Source organism: Schistocerca nitens, chromosome 5 (genome assembly GCF_023898315.1).
Source record: "Schistocerca nitens isolate TAMUIC-IGC-003100 chromosome 5, iqSchNite1.1, whole genome shotgun sequence".
Taxonomy (NCBI): domain Eukaryota; kingdom Metazoa; phylum Arthropoda; class Insecta; order Orthoptera; family Acrididae; genus Schistocerca; species Schistocerca nitens.
Genome location: NC_064618.1, coordinates 396468497 through 396481870, shown reverse-complemented (window position 1 = coordinate 396481870; position 13374 = coordinate 396468497). Strand labels below are relative to the sequence as shown.

The window sequence follows — 13374 nt, the reverse complement described above, 5'->3', positions numbered from 1 at the left end:
CAGGTGAAAGGTTTTGCAGGGGGCATAAGGTTCTGAGGATTCCTTGAAGCTCCGCCTGGACATCAGGAATGGGATTACCTTGGCAAACTTTGTATGTGGTGTTTTCTGAAAGCTGACGCAGTCCCTCGGCCACGTACTCCCGACGATCAAGTACTACGGTCGTGGAACCCTTGTCCGCCGGAAAAATGACGATGGATTGGTCAGCCTTCAGATCACGGATAGCCTGGGCTTCAGCAGTGGTGATGTTGGTAGTAGGATTAAGGTTTTTTAAGAAGGATTGAGAGGCAAGGCTGGAAGTCAGAAATTCCTGGAAGGTTTGGAGAGGGTGATATTGAGGAAGAGGAGGTGGGTCCCGCTGTGATGGAGGACGGAACTGTTCCAGGCAGGGTTCAATTTGTATAGTGTCTTGGGGAGTTGGATCATTAGGAGTAGGATTAGGATCATTTTTCTTCGTGGCAAAGTGATATTTCCAGCAGAGAGTACGAGTGTAGGACAATAAATCTTTGACGAGGGCTGTTTGGTTGAATCTGGGAGTGGGGCTGGCAGAGCCACGTGTGAAAGCACCCACGTGATTTACTAACTGACCTGCCTACACTGTGACGCATTCTATGTGGGAATGACCAGTAACAAACTGTCCATTTGCATGAATGGACACAGGCAGACAGTGTTTGTTGGTAATGAGGATCACCCTGTGGCTAAACATGCCTTGGTGCACGGCCAGCACATCTTGGCACAATGTTACACTGTCCAGGTTATCTGGATACTTCCCACCAACACCAACCTATCCGAACTCCGGAGATGGGAACCTGCTCTTCAATATATCCTCTCTTCCCGTTACCCACCAGGCCTCAATCTCCGCTAATTTCAAGTTGCTGCCACTCATACCTCACCTGTCATTCAACAACATCTTTGCCTCTGCACTTCCGCCTCATCTGACATCTCTGCCCAAACTCTTTGTCTTTAAATATGTCTGCTTGTGTCTGTATATGTGTGGATGGATATGTGTGTGTGTGTGCGAGTGTATACCTGTCCTTTTTTCCCCCTAAGGTAAGTCTTTCCGCTCCCGGGATTGGAATGACCCCTTACCCTCTCCCTTAAAACCCACATCCTTTCGTCTTTCCCTCTCCTTCCCTCTTTCCTGATGAGGCAACAGTTTGTTGCGAAAGCTTGAATTTTGTGTGTTTGTGTTAGTTTGTGTGTCTATCGACCTGCCAGCGCTTCGTTTGGTAAGTCACAGCATCTTTGTTTTTAGATATATTTTTCCCACGTGGAATGTTTCCCTCTATTATATTCAGAAGAAAATATATTGTTTTATCAGTGTCTTTAGAAATGGAATAGAAACTTCAAATAAGCTTAACTCTTATGTGAAAGAGTTCAGTATTTCCATTTAGCAGTATGTCACTCGACTGTGACTAAATGTATTTTCTTCATAAACTAGCTCAATCTTTGTGAGATACTATGCGTATTATTGATGGCAGACCTCAATCAAAGGAAAATTCAGTTAAAGTTAAAAAGAGAGAGAGAGATTGCTCACACTGTGACAGCCATTACTGTGATTTGAAAGTGGGTTGTTTGATAGTATTTCAAATCATAGAAAATGCAATAAAACAGCAGACCATTTATTGCAGATAAATTTACTGCTTAACGATGACATTAAAAAAAGTCATCCATCATAACATCATCAGCAAGGCATGCTCGAATGTTTCACAGAAGACTGATAATTGTTAGGAATCTCTTGGCAGATTTGTAGTGATTTACCCTCAATTTCACCCTTAGAATGAGTTAACAAAAGTAAATGAATAAATAAATAAGTAATCCATTGGATGACAGGCATAGACCTTGCAGATTTTCAGAAAAAATGAAACATCTCAGAGATACAATGTTCAACAGTGCACTCTGAGCTGTCTCCACTAAGGAAAAGACACACAGTTTCCCATATCACAACTAGAGGCAGTTGAAATTGTATTTCCTGCTTCCATATACTGTACAACCAATAATTCCAGTAGTGATATTTTGCAATTAGCCTGCAAACTTGAACCGGATAAGACGACCAACCATCCTGCAAAGTCGAATTTTATCTTCGTTGATGACCACACAAAATCTGAGTGATAATGATAGTTGGGGATTGGTAAGTGTTTGAAGAACTCTATGATGATTTTTCATGGATCTTTCAGAACATTCTGGTAGAGTACATGTGCCTGTACTGAGGACATGGTAGGGTTTTGGACAACGATAACAGTGGAGGTTCAATTGCAAGCAGTCATTGCACAGTGAGGGAGGTGCAATTCAGAAACTGAAGGCTACTCACAAGCAGAACTTCTAAGCTACAGCTAACAAACCTGTGAATTGTACTGTTAACAAGATATGCCAGTAAGACAAATAATTTGACAACTCTGATGGTTGCTTCTAGCAGGTGAAGTGCACAGCTCAGCAGACAACAGCATACTAAGGTAAGTGCCCTTCAAAACAAAGAAGTGGACTCGTCCAGTGTTGAGAATAAGAATGCGTTTCTGCACAGGTGCCAAGTTATTTTACACTAGCCCTACATGCACTTTATCATTCACACTGTGCAGAGAGAATGCCACAGTCACTACTGTTTCTCCAAAATGACCATCTTCTCTCTGAGTGTTTCATGATTTGACTTTTTCCAAAGTCTCATAGTTTTTAAGCATTTGTCATACATATGTTTGTTATATTGTTACTTGCTTCTAGATGAACTCAGTTACATAATGGTTGTGTCAGGCAGTTACTGGGTTTTATGTCACTCATTTTTAAGGATTATCATGTAGCCTCTTTAGGTAACTTCTTACTTTATGTATTCATATTAGGAAGAAAGCAGCTACTTTGAAAGGTTGAAGCAAGTGCACCTAGTTTCTGCAGAAACACTTGACTTTGTTATTATAGTGTGACTCCTCTTTATGACCAGTGTCTTAAAAATTGTAGCCATTCAGTCCCCAGAAGGATAAGAGTGCAGTTTTATTCCCATTCAGGAAATCTGTTATTTCAATGTTATTTTCCAAATGTAAAACTTCCACTATAATATTTTACTATGCTTCATTACCTCCTGGTATTCTTTCTGGTCAGGTCGACATCTTCCAGTAACTAATAACATGAAACAACTGAAATATTTGTCTACAAAAGCAGCATCACAACCCTTGTCAGAATCTGTGACTGCACCAAAGACAGCAATCCTTATGCTGAACATGGGTGGTCCCAAGACAACAGATGAAGTCCATGAATATTTGCTTAGAATAATGACAGATAGAGATATGATTCAACTGCCTGTACAAGGGTAAGTAAGAAAGTGTATTTCTGTGTTCTGTAAAATTGTCAGGAAATTATGTGCTTTTTGTCCTAGGTTAGAATAGTCTGAAGTGGAGCGTGCTTCTACTATGGAGATTTTTGTGCCAAGTTAGCCTCAATAATTGTACATAATTAAATTACTTTTACATCTTTAAATTTACTGGAACACATAAGTTGATGAAGGATTCACCCCTCCCATTAAAGATAGTCACTGTCTTCCAGAATAAGAATGATTGGCAAAATGTTCATGACAAATAAGTAGACAAACTATTAAGTGAAAGTCTTTGGTTTTTTTTTACACATTATATTCACTCTGTTCCCCTAGATTGTGTCAAAGAAAAATACAATACATTCTTAAACAATGATACAGTCATTACTCTCCCTGCTCTCTGTATAAAATAAACAGTTAAAATAAAATGCTGGTAAAATAAGGGCAGCAAGGGGGTGGGAACAATGCACATAGATGATGATTAGTAGTTGTAGGGAGGAGGAGGGTAAAGTAAGATAAGCCATCACAACATACAACTGGAACAGCACAGGTTACAGTTAATATGCTAATACTGAAATTTGTGCAAAGGTCATTCATTTTTGAAGTCTCCTATGCTGCAGTTGACTGTTTCAGTTCCAAGAAATGTGCTTGGCAGTGACACCAGTTCTTGGTAAAACATGCAAGTTTCACCTTGCTTGGTCTACTAGGTGGGACACCAGCCGTACACTTGTTTAGTTTTGTGCACCAGTTATAGTGAGGTATCAATGGGGTTGACATGAGAGCATTTCTGCATGATGATTTTGTATGTAAGGTAGGGCCAAATGCAAATTGGTGTGTGAATATTTGCAGCTGGATTAATGAGTTCAAACATGAGAGAAACTCTTGAAGATGAAAGTTGGTTAGAATGCTAAATGAAACATGGTTAGCTGTCAAAAGGTGATGCCCAAAGTCGTGAATGAATACTATAACAAAATCCTATTGAAAGACCTGTCTCAAAAAAAAAAAAAAAAAAAAAAAAAAAAAAGACTGTCAGCAGCACCAAAGTTGGCATTCAGACACTTGTGCACAACACAGAAACATGAACTGAGGGTAGCAAGCCAAAAGCAGAATTACTAAACTCAACTTTCAAATATTTATTTCTAAAGGAGGATCCAGGACTACCTTCTCAGATCGGTTCTTATACCACTGCATATGTGAATGATATAGATGTTGTTGTCAGTGGCATCAAGAAACAGTTGAAATTGCTGAAATTGAACAAGACCCCAAAATCGAGTGGACTCCCTTTCAAATTCTGTCAGACTTTGCTGCTGAGTTAACCCCTCCTTTTAAACAATATGCATGATAGATCCTGTCCATCTCGACAGCTAAGTGGTCATGGGACTGCTATGTGGAGAAGCCAGGTTCCATTCCTGTTACTGCCAGAGATTTTCTTTGATGGAAGGAGTGATATGATGTGTACTCAACCTTCATGAAATCCTCCCCACTCCACCAAGAATGTCTTTCTGCCGTCCACGTAACCTTCGTAACCTCTTAGTTTATCCCTATGAAATCCCCAAACCACCTTCCCTACCCTCTGGCTCCTACCCTTGTAACCGCCCCAGGTGTAAAACCTGTCCCATTCACCCTCCCACCACCACCTACTCCAGTCCTTTAACCCGGAAGGTGTACACGATCAAAGGCAGAGCCACATGCGAAAGCACCCACGTGATTTACCAACTGACCTGCCTACACTGTGAAGCTTTCTATGTGGGAATGACCAGCAACAAACTGTCCATTCGCATGAATGGACACAGGCAAGACAGTGTTTGTTGGTAATGAGGATCACCCTGTGGCTAAACATGCCTTGGTGCACAGCCAGCACATCTTGGCACAGTGTTACACCGCACAGTGTTACACCGTCCGGGTTATCTGGATACTTCCCACTAACACCAACCTGTCAGAACTCCGGAGATGGGAACTTGCCCTTCAGTATATCCTCTCTTCTCGTTATCCGCCAGGCCTCAATCTCTGCTAATTTCAATTTGCTGCCGCTCATACCTCACCTGTCTTCCAACAACATCTTTGCCTCTGTACTTCCGCCTCGTCTGACATCTCTGCCCAAACTCTTTGGCTTTACAAATGTCTGCTTGTGTCTGTGTATGTGCAGATGGATATGTGTGTGTGTGCGAGTGTATACCTGTCCTTTTTCCCCCTAAGGTAAGTCTTTCAGCTCCCGGGATTGGAATGACTCCTTACCCTCTCCCTTAAAACCCACATCCTTTCGTCTTTCCCTCTCCTTCCCTCTTTCCTGATGAAGCAACCGTTGGTTGCGAAAGCTTGAATTTTGTGTGTATGTTTGTGTGTCGATCGACCTGCCAGCACTTTCGTTTGGTAAGTCACATCATTTGTGTATATATATCATCATATATATCATCTGTGTGTGTATATATATATATAAATATAATAGAGGGAAACATTCCACGTGGGAAAAATGTATCTAAAAACAAAGATGATGTGACTTACCGAACGAAAGCGCTGGCAGGTCGATAGACACACAAACAAACACAAACATACACACAAAATTCAAGCTTTCGCAACAAACTGTTGCCTCATCAGGAAAGAGGGAAGGAGAGGGAAAGACGAAAGGATGTGGGTTTTAAGGGAGAGGGTAAGGAGTCATTCCAATGCTGGGAGCGGAAAGACTTACCTTAGGGGGGAAAAAGGACGGGTATACACTCGCGCGCACACACACACACACACACACACACACACACACACACACACACACACATATATACAGACACAAGCAGACATATTTCAATTGCAATATGTCTGCTTGTGTCTGTATATGTGTGGATGGATAGCTCTTCAGCTCAGTTGGTATTATGATGCTGAGTAGATCCTATTCCAATACTCCCTGGTAGTGGCCAGAACTGAAACACGTCACCTGTATGGCAGTCAACCACGCTCTCAGAGTTTACATCATGTAATGTCTTTTCTACGGCATCTCCTATTCGAATTGTTAATTGATAGTCTTGCACTGAATAATCCAACATGTAATAGACTGATGAAGAACACTCAGTAATCATTAAAATAAACAGAAAGCTTCCAAACCCGGTTGTTTTTATCTCCAGAGAATCAGTGAGATAACTGACTGTAATAAGTCATGCAGAAATGATATCTGGCCATAGAAAATGGTGTGTGTGTGGGGGGGGGACGACTTATTCTACTTGAGAACTGACTGTAAAAATATTTAAAAATTGCATAGAAAAAGAAGAGTGAGTTGATGATATTGAAGTTTTCCCTCATAGAGAAAAACACAGTAAAGTAGTTCCATTATAATCAGGGGAGTGAGAAGGGGGAGGATAATGATGGAGAACCCAGTCGTTCTGTGTGATATTTGGATTGCAGTTTTAATTTCCAGATTTGATGTTCTGTTTGTTGGAGAGTGGCTGTATTATCCATTTTTAGTTTATTAACCTATGTGCAGTAGTGTTCTGTATTTTTATCTGTTAACTTGTTCTGTAGATTGAAAGGTGTTTAATATTTGTTATACTGATAATTTTTAATGTACAATCATTTTTATCAACACTCACTCACTCATTATTTTGGTAAGTGCACTAAAGATGACAATGTAAAGTAAACTATTTCCTATCATCATGATCATGATCATGATTATCATCATCATCACCACCATCATCATACACCATTAGCCATCACAGTTTGTGCAGTTAATAGCCATTGATGAGTCTGAACTGGTTCATTTCATAATTCATTTAAAAGAAATTTATATGTTTAACAAAGTAACATAATGGTTTTTATTTTTTCAGAAAGTGGAAACTGCCATATAAAACTGGAAGCACTACACTTCATCATCCATATGTTTATTTATTTGGCTCCATATGCTTTGTTTTCTAAATTAATACATATCTCGTTGGTAGTTCTATTTGATAATTTATGATATAATATTTTTTCATTGCATTTTAATTCAAACATGTATACTCTCTTCTCTAAGATGAAAGTCTTTTTATAATTGTTTAATTCAAGGAGCTTCCCCAGAATTTGTTATATAGTTAGAAATTAATAACTAACAAAATCCAGTAACAAAATTAATTAATTGGGCCTATTTCAGTAATGCCCAGGATAACAATAAACTATGATTATCTTTGCTCCCATCTTGTAATTGGTCTCCTCTTGTTATATATAAGAAGTTATGTTCCTAAATTTGCCTTTATTTTCCAACCCACTTTGGGGTAACCCAATAAAATAAGAAAATCAAAATGCAATGGGTACTAGCTTGTGAGAAATATATATAAAGAAGACAAATTGTAGATATTATGGGGTTACATTTGTTCTGTATTGTTTTATTGAAGAATTTAATGATGATTTATTTTACCAGAACATTAGGTCCATACATTGCCAAAAGAAGAACACCTGAAGTGCAGAAGAAATACACTGAAATAGGTGGTGGCTCTCCAATTCTAAAATGGACAGATCTGCAGGTAATGAAAACCCTTAACCTCTGGTTTTTTAGAAGATGATGACATGCAAACTGTAAGATATACAGAAAATAGAGACCTATCAGTGTTAGAGTATCTCTATTAGTTTTTAACTGGAATTACAGGTTCTCAATATGGGCGCCATTTGAGACATGGCAAAGATCAGTATGCTCATACTTTTTTGACACACTTGCCACCCAGTGCAATTATGACATGTTGCAACCATAGAGGTACTTAAGCTTTACCCTATATTATCAACAACTTGGAGTTGATTGAAATTGGACTCACAGGATAATATTAAAAAAAAACTGAGATTTTGTTGTTCATTGCAGAGAAATTAATAATTGTATTACATAATAAATTATTTATTTCCTCTAGCATATAATGATTTTATTTAAAAATGCATGATGACTTTGTTAAAACTGTTTCATTTTGTTTCAGGGAAATTTATTATGTAAGAAACTTGATCGTGTGTCACCAGAAACTGCTCCGCACAAACATTATATTGCCTTCCGATATGCTAACCCTCTCACAGAAGAAACTCTGGAAAAAATAGAAAAGTAAGTCCAGTGTTACAAGTGAAACATCATTTTCTCAGAAAATAAATTTTTACTGGCTGATGTAAGAAATAGTAAAAATTGAGTACAGGAAATGACTCACAGAAGATAAATGGTGGATATATAGGCACACTTGAAAATAGTCTGTCTGTCTATGTGTTTCAACACACACATATAGATGTACTAATACTATAAAAAGAATTGAAACTTAAAAAGTTGTAAATTTTTCAGTTTTTTAAATTTGACACATCATTCATCTGCAACTGCCTTTCATCATTTTTTGTGATTTTCTTTTATTACTGTTATTATTATTATTCTTTCCTTTCTCAGACATTATGTCTGGTTAAAAATAGAAAGTGACGCGGACCTTGATGAAGCGTGACTTCCTTTTAACTGTACGGTATATGTTACATTGCATTTAGGAACTTTCGGGTAATTGAATATGTATCAATAATTACAGATTTCTGTAGTTGTATATATACTTTGGATGTAGCTGTATTGTGTTGATGTACTGGTGGATATTGTGTGGTATGACTCCTGTAGTTGATAGTGTAATTGGTATAATGTCAAATTTATCCTGATACCACATGTCCTTCACTTCCTCAGCCAGTCGGATGTATTTTTCAATGTTCTGCCAGTAAATCATGGTCTTTCGTTCTCTTTCCCCACGACATTATCTGTGTGATCATTCCAGTTTATGTTATTTGCCGTTGCAATCGCTAAGTATTTAGTTGAATTCCCAGCCTTTATATTTGCGTGATTTATCATGGTAGCTGGAATTTAGCAGATTTTTAATAGCACTCATGTGGATTATTTAACGGTTTTCACTATTTAAAATCGCTTGCCACTTTTCGCACTACACAAATATCTTGTCTATACCATTTTGCATGTGCTTTTGGTCAGCTGACAAGGCAGCAAATGACAGCATCATCTGCAAACAATCTAAGAGGACTGCTCACATTGTTTCCTACATCACTTATACAGATCATGAATAACAGAGGGCCTATAACGCTTCCTTGGGGAATGCCAGGTTTACTTCTGTTTTAGGCGATGACTTTCCATCAGTTGCTATGAACTGTGACCTTTCTGATAGGAAATCACAAATCCAGTGACACAGCTGATACAATACTCCACAGGCACACAATTTGATTGGAACTTGCTTATGATGTATCGTGTCACAAATTTTCTGGAAACTGAAAACTATGGTATCAGTTTGACATCGCCAATTGATAGCACTCAATACTTCACGAGAAATAAATAGCTAGTTGTGTTTCACAAGAACAATATTTTATGAATCCACATTGGCTGTTTGTCAATAAATCATTTCCTTTAAGGTAATTTGTGAAGTTCGAACATTGTATATGTTCTAAAATCCTACTGCAAATCGATTCAAGTGGTAAGGATTTTTAATTCAGCAGATTACTTCTATTTACTTTCTTGAGTATTGATGTGACCTGTGCAGCTTTCCAGTCTTCAGGTATTGATCTTTTAATGAGTGTGTGGTTGTGTATCATTGCTAAGTATGGAGCTGTTGTATCAGCGTACTCTGAAAGGAACCTAACTCGTATACAATCTGGACTGGAGGCATTGCCTTCATTACATGATTTAAGCTGCTTCACTACACTGAGAATATCTACAACTAAATTACTCATGTTAGCAGTTGTTCTTAATTTGATTTCTGGACTATTTACTTCATCTTTGATGAAGGAATTTTGGGAAACCGTTAGTGGCAATGTCATCAGTAACATTGCCATTGCTATCACACAGTGTCTATACTGAGTACTGATTGCATCTTGTCGCTGGTGTACTTTACATATGACAAGACACTCTTTGGGTTTTCTCCCAGATTCGAGACAGAGTTTCATTATGGAAACAATTAAAAGCATCTCACATTAAAGTTCACACTAAACTTGCAACCTTCTGTAAAACTTCACCAATCCTGGGGTTTTGTGTTCTTTTAAATTTGGCATGTTTTTATCATTGCTTTTGCATCAGTGTTCTGCCCTGTTTTGTGTACCATGGGAGGATCAGTACCATCCCTCATTGATTTATTTGGTATGTATATCTCAATTGCCATCAATACTACTTCTTTGAACATAAACCACATCTGATCTATGCTTACATAGATTTTGGTGGATTTGAATGTTACAGTATTCAGTCTTGCTACAGTGACGTTATGCTCACTAATCCCTGTATCCATCACAGTGCTCCCTGTTTGCACAGAATTATTTGTTGCTAAGAGGCCAAGTATGTTTTTACAAGCATTTACACTTCAAATGGGCTTCTGAACTAATAGTTCAAAATAATTTTCAGATAAAGTTTTCAGTATGATTTCTGACCATGTTTTATACCTACCACTGGCTCTGAACAAGTATTTTCGCCAACATATCGAAGGTAGATTGAAGTCACTACCAACTATGATAGTACGAGTCAGGTATGGATTTGAGATGACTCAAGTTTTCCTTGAACTGTTCAGTAACTTCATGATCTGACCTTAGTTGGTGGTTGGTAAAAGGAACCAATTATTAACTTATTCCAGTTATCAACTACAAGCTTTATCCATGCTGACTCACAGGAACTATCTACTTCAATTTAACTACAAGGTAAAATACTTCTGACAGCTGTAAAATCTCCACCACAAACTGTATTTAATCTATCCTTTCTCAACATGGTTAGGTGCTTTGTAAAAAATTCATCTGAATTTATCTCTGGCTTTAGCTAGCTTCGTGCACCTATAATGATTTGAGCTTCAGTGCATTTGGTTAGTGCTTGGAGCTCTGGTTCTTTCCCAACACAGCAATGACAGTTTACAGGTACAATAACACTGGTTCACCAAGTGTGTCTTCATCCTGCTTCCTTTGAGACTGAAGACATTTCTACGCTTTCCAAAGCCCTTCTAACCTAAGAAACCACCCAATCCATACAGTATAGGCCCTGCTACTCATGTAGCGGAGTGTAGCGGAGTGTAGCGGACCCATAACATGTAAAGCAGAACCTGAAACCCCATCATCTTATGGCACAAGTTGAGGAATCTGCACCCTACACAGTCACAGAACTGTCTGAGCCTCAGATACAGACCCTCCACTTGGCTCTGTATCAAAGGTCCGCAGTCAGTTCTATTGCAGTGCTGCAGATGGTGAGCTCCACATTCATCACAAAAGCAAGACTGGCAACCTTTACCACTTCAGCCACTGGCCCAAAACCAGAGAGAATCTCTTCCAATCCAAAGTGACACACATCATTTGTACCAACATGAGACACCACCTGCAGTTGGCTGCACCCTGTGCTCTTCATGGTGTCCAGAAGCACCTATTCCACATCTGGAATGACTCCTCTCAGTATGCAAACACAGTGCACACTGGATTCCTTCCTCTTCTTGGCAGCCATATTCCTGAGGGGCCCAATGCACACTAAAATGACTGCCCAGATCTAGCAGGCTGAGAGGCTTCCCCTGAAACATTGCAAGCAAATGCATCTGGCTCAGGATATTTATCAGACACAGACAGTGCCCAAAACCTATTTGTCAGATGAACCGGTGAGGCTCTTCGATCCCCCCCCCCCCCTCCTGAAAGATCTTTTGCTGAAGCCATAGTCATGGAAAGAGATCAGTTTAACTGTGGTGGAGTCCTCGTTTTAGGAGATATCATGTTGGACGAGTGAAAGTCCTGAGTCACAGATATGCACAACAAAAAGACAGTTGGAAAGTGAGCTTTCGGCCAACCAAGCCTTTGTCAAAATAGACAAAAAACACACACACAAGACCACTGTCTCTGGCTCCTCAGGTCAGCCTGACTGTGTGTGTGTGTGTGTGTGTGTGTGTGTGTGTGAGTGATTCTGGTGTACCATTATGGAGAAGTGCATGCAAATGGTCTGTAGTCACCATTGTTTTGAACTGACATAATTGATTTTAAATGAGACATTAAATTTACAAAAAGTAGTTTTGAAATGATACAAGATTAGACATTGTGTACAGTAACATTGTTGAGCAGGTTTTAAAATTTCAGTATATAAAACATATCTGTTATTATTTTATGGACAATATTAATCCCAGTTTAAGTTGTCATCTGAGATTATGTCTCAGCCGTGCAGTCCAAATTACTTTTTTTTTGTATCTACACTCTGTAAACCAGCATGAGGTGCATGGTGGAGGGTACAACCCATTGTACCAGTTATTAGGGTTTCGTCCTGTTGCATTCACGTATGGAATGTTGGTAGAATGATTGTTTGAATGTCTCTGTGTGTAAAGTAATTTTTCTGATCTTATCCCCACTATCCCTATGCGAGTGATAAGTAGGGGGTTGTGGTATATTCGTAGAGTGATCATTTAAGGCCGGTTCTTGAGACTTTGTTAATAGACTTCCTCGGGATGGTTCACGTCTATCTTCAAGGGTCTACCACTTCAGTTTCTTCAGTATCTCTGTTGTACTCTCCCACAGATTAAACAAATGTGTGACCATTTGTGGTGCCCTTCTCTGTATACGTTCAGTATCCCCTGTTAGTCCTATCTGGTATGGGTCACACTCATTTGAGCAGTATTCTAGAGCTGGTCATGCAAGTTTTTTTTTAAGCAATCTCCTTTGTAGATTGATTGCACTTCCCCTGTATTCTACCCTTAAATTGAAATGTGCCACCTGCTTTACTCATGACTGAACCTATGTGATCATTCCATTTCGTATCCCTACAAAGTCTTGCACACAGGTATTTGTGTGAGTTTGCCGATTCCAACAGTGACTCGTTGATATTATAGTCATAGGATACCAAATTTTTTCATTTCGTGAAGTACAAAATTTTACATTTCTGAACATTTAAAGCAAGTTGCCAATCTCTGCACCACTTTGAAATCTTATCAAGATCTGACTGAATCTTTATGCAACTTTTTCCAGATTGTACTTCATTGTAGATAACAGCACATCTACAAAAGGCAGATTTTACTATTAATATTTTCTTCAAGGTAATTAATATACAACATGAACAGCAAGGGTCCCAATACACTTCCCTGGGGCACATCCAAAGCTACTTTACATCTGATGATGACTCTCCATCCAAG

General features: G+C 38.8%; 1 protein-coding gene across 1 annotated transcript in view; it reads left to right on the top strand.

Moving 5' to 3' along the window:
- LOC126260060 (ferrochelatase, mitochondrial) overlaps positions 1 to 13374 on the top strand; it is a 63113-nt gene that overhangs the window by 6461 nt on the left and 43278 nt on the right. The window contains exons 2-4 of the mRNA XM_049957251.1: positions 3085 to 3292; positions 7671 to 7773; positions 8212 to 8330. Of these exons, the coding sequence (XP_049813208.1) occupies positions 3085 to 3292; positions 7671 to 7773; positions 8212 to 8330 (430 nt within the window). The remainder of the gene's footprint in view (positions 1 to 3084; positions 3293 to 7670; positions 7774 to 8211; positions 8331 to 13374) is intronic.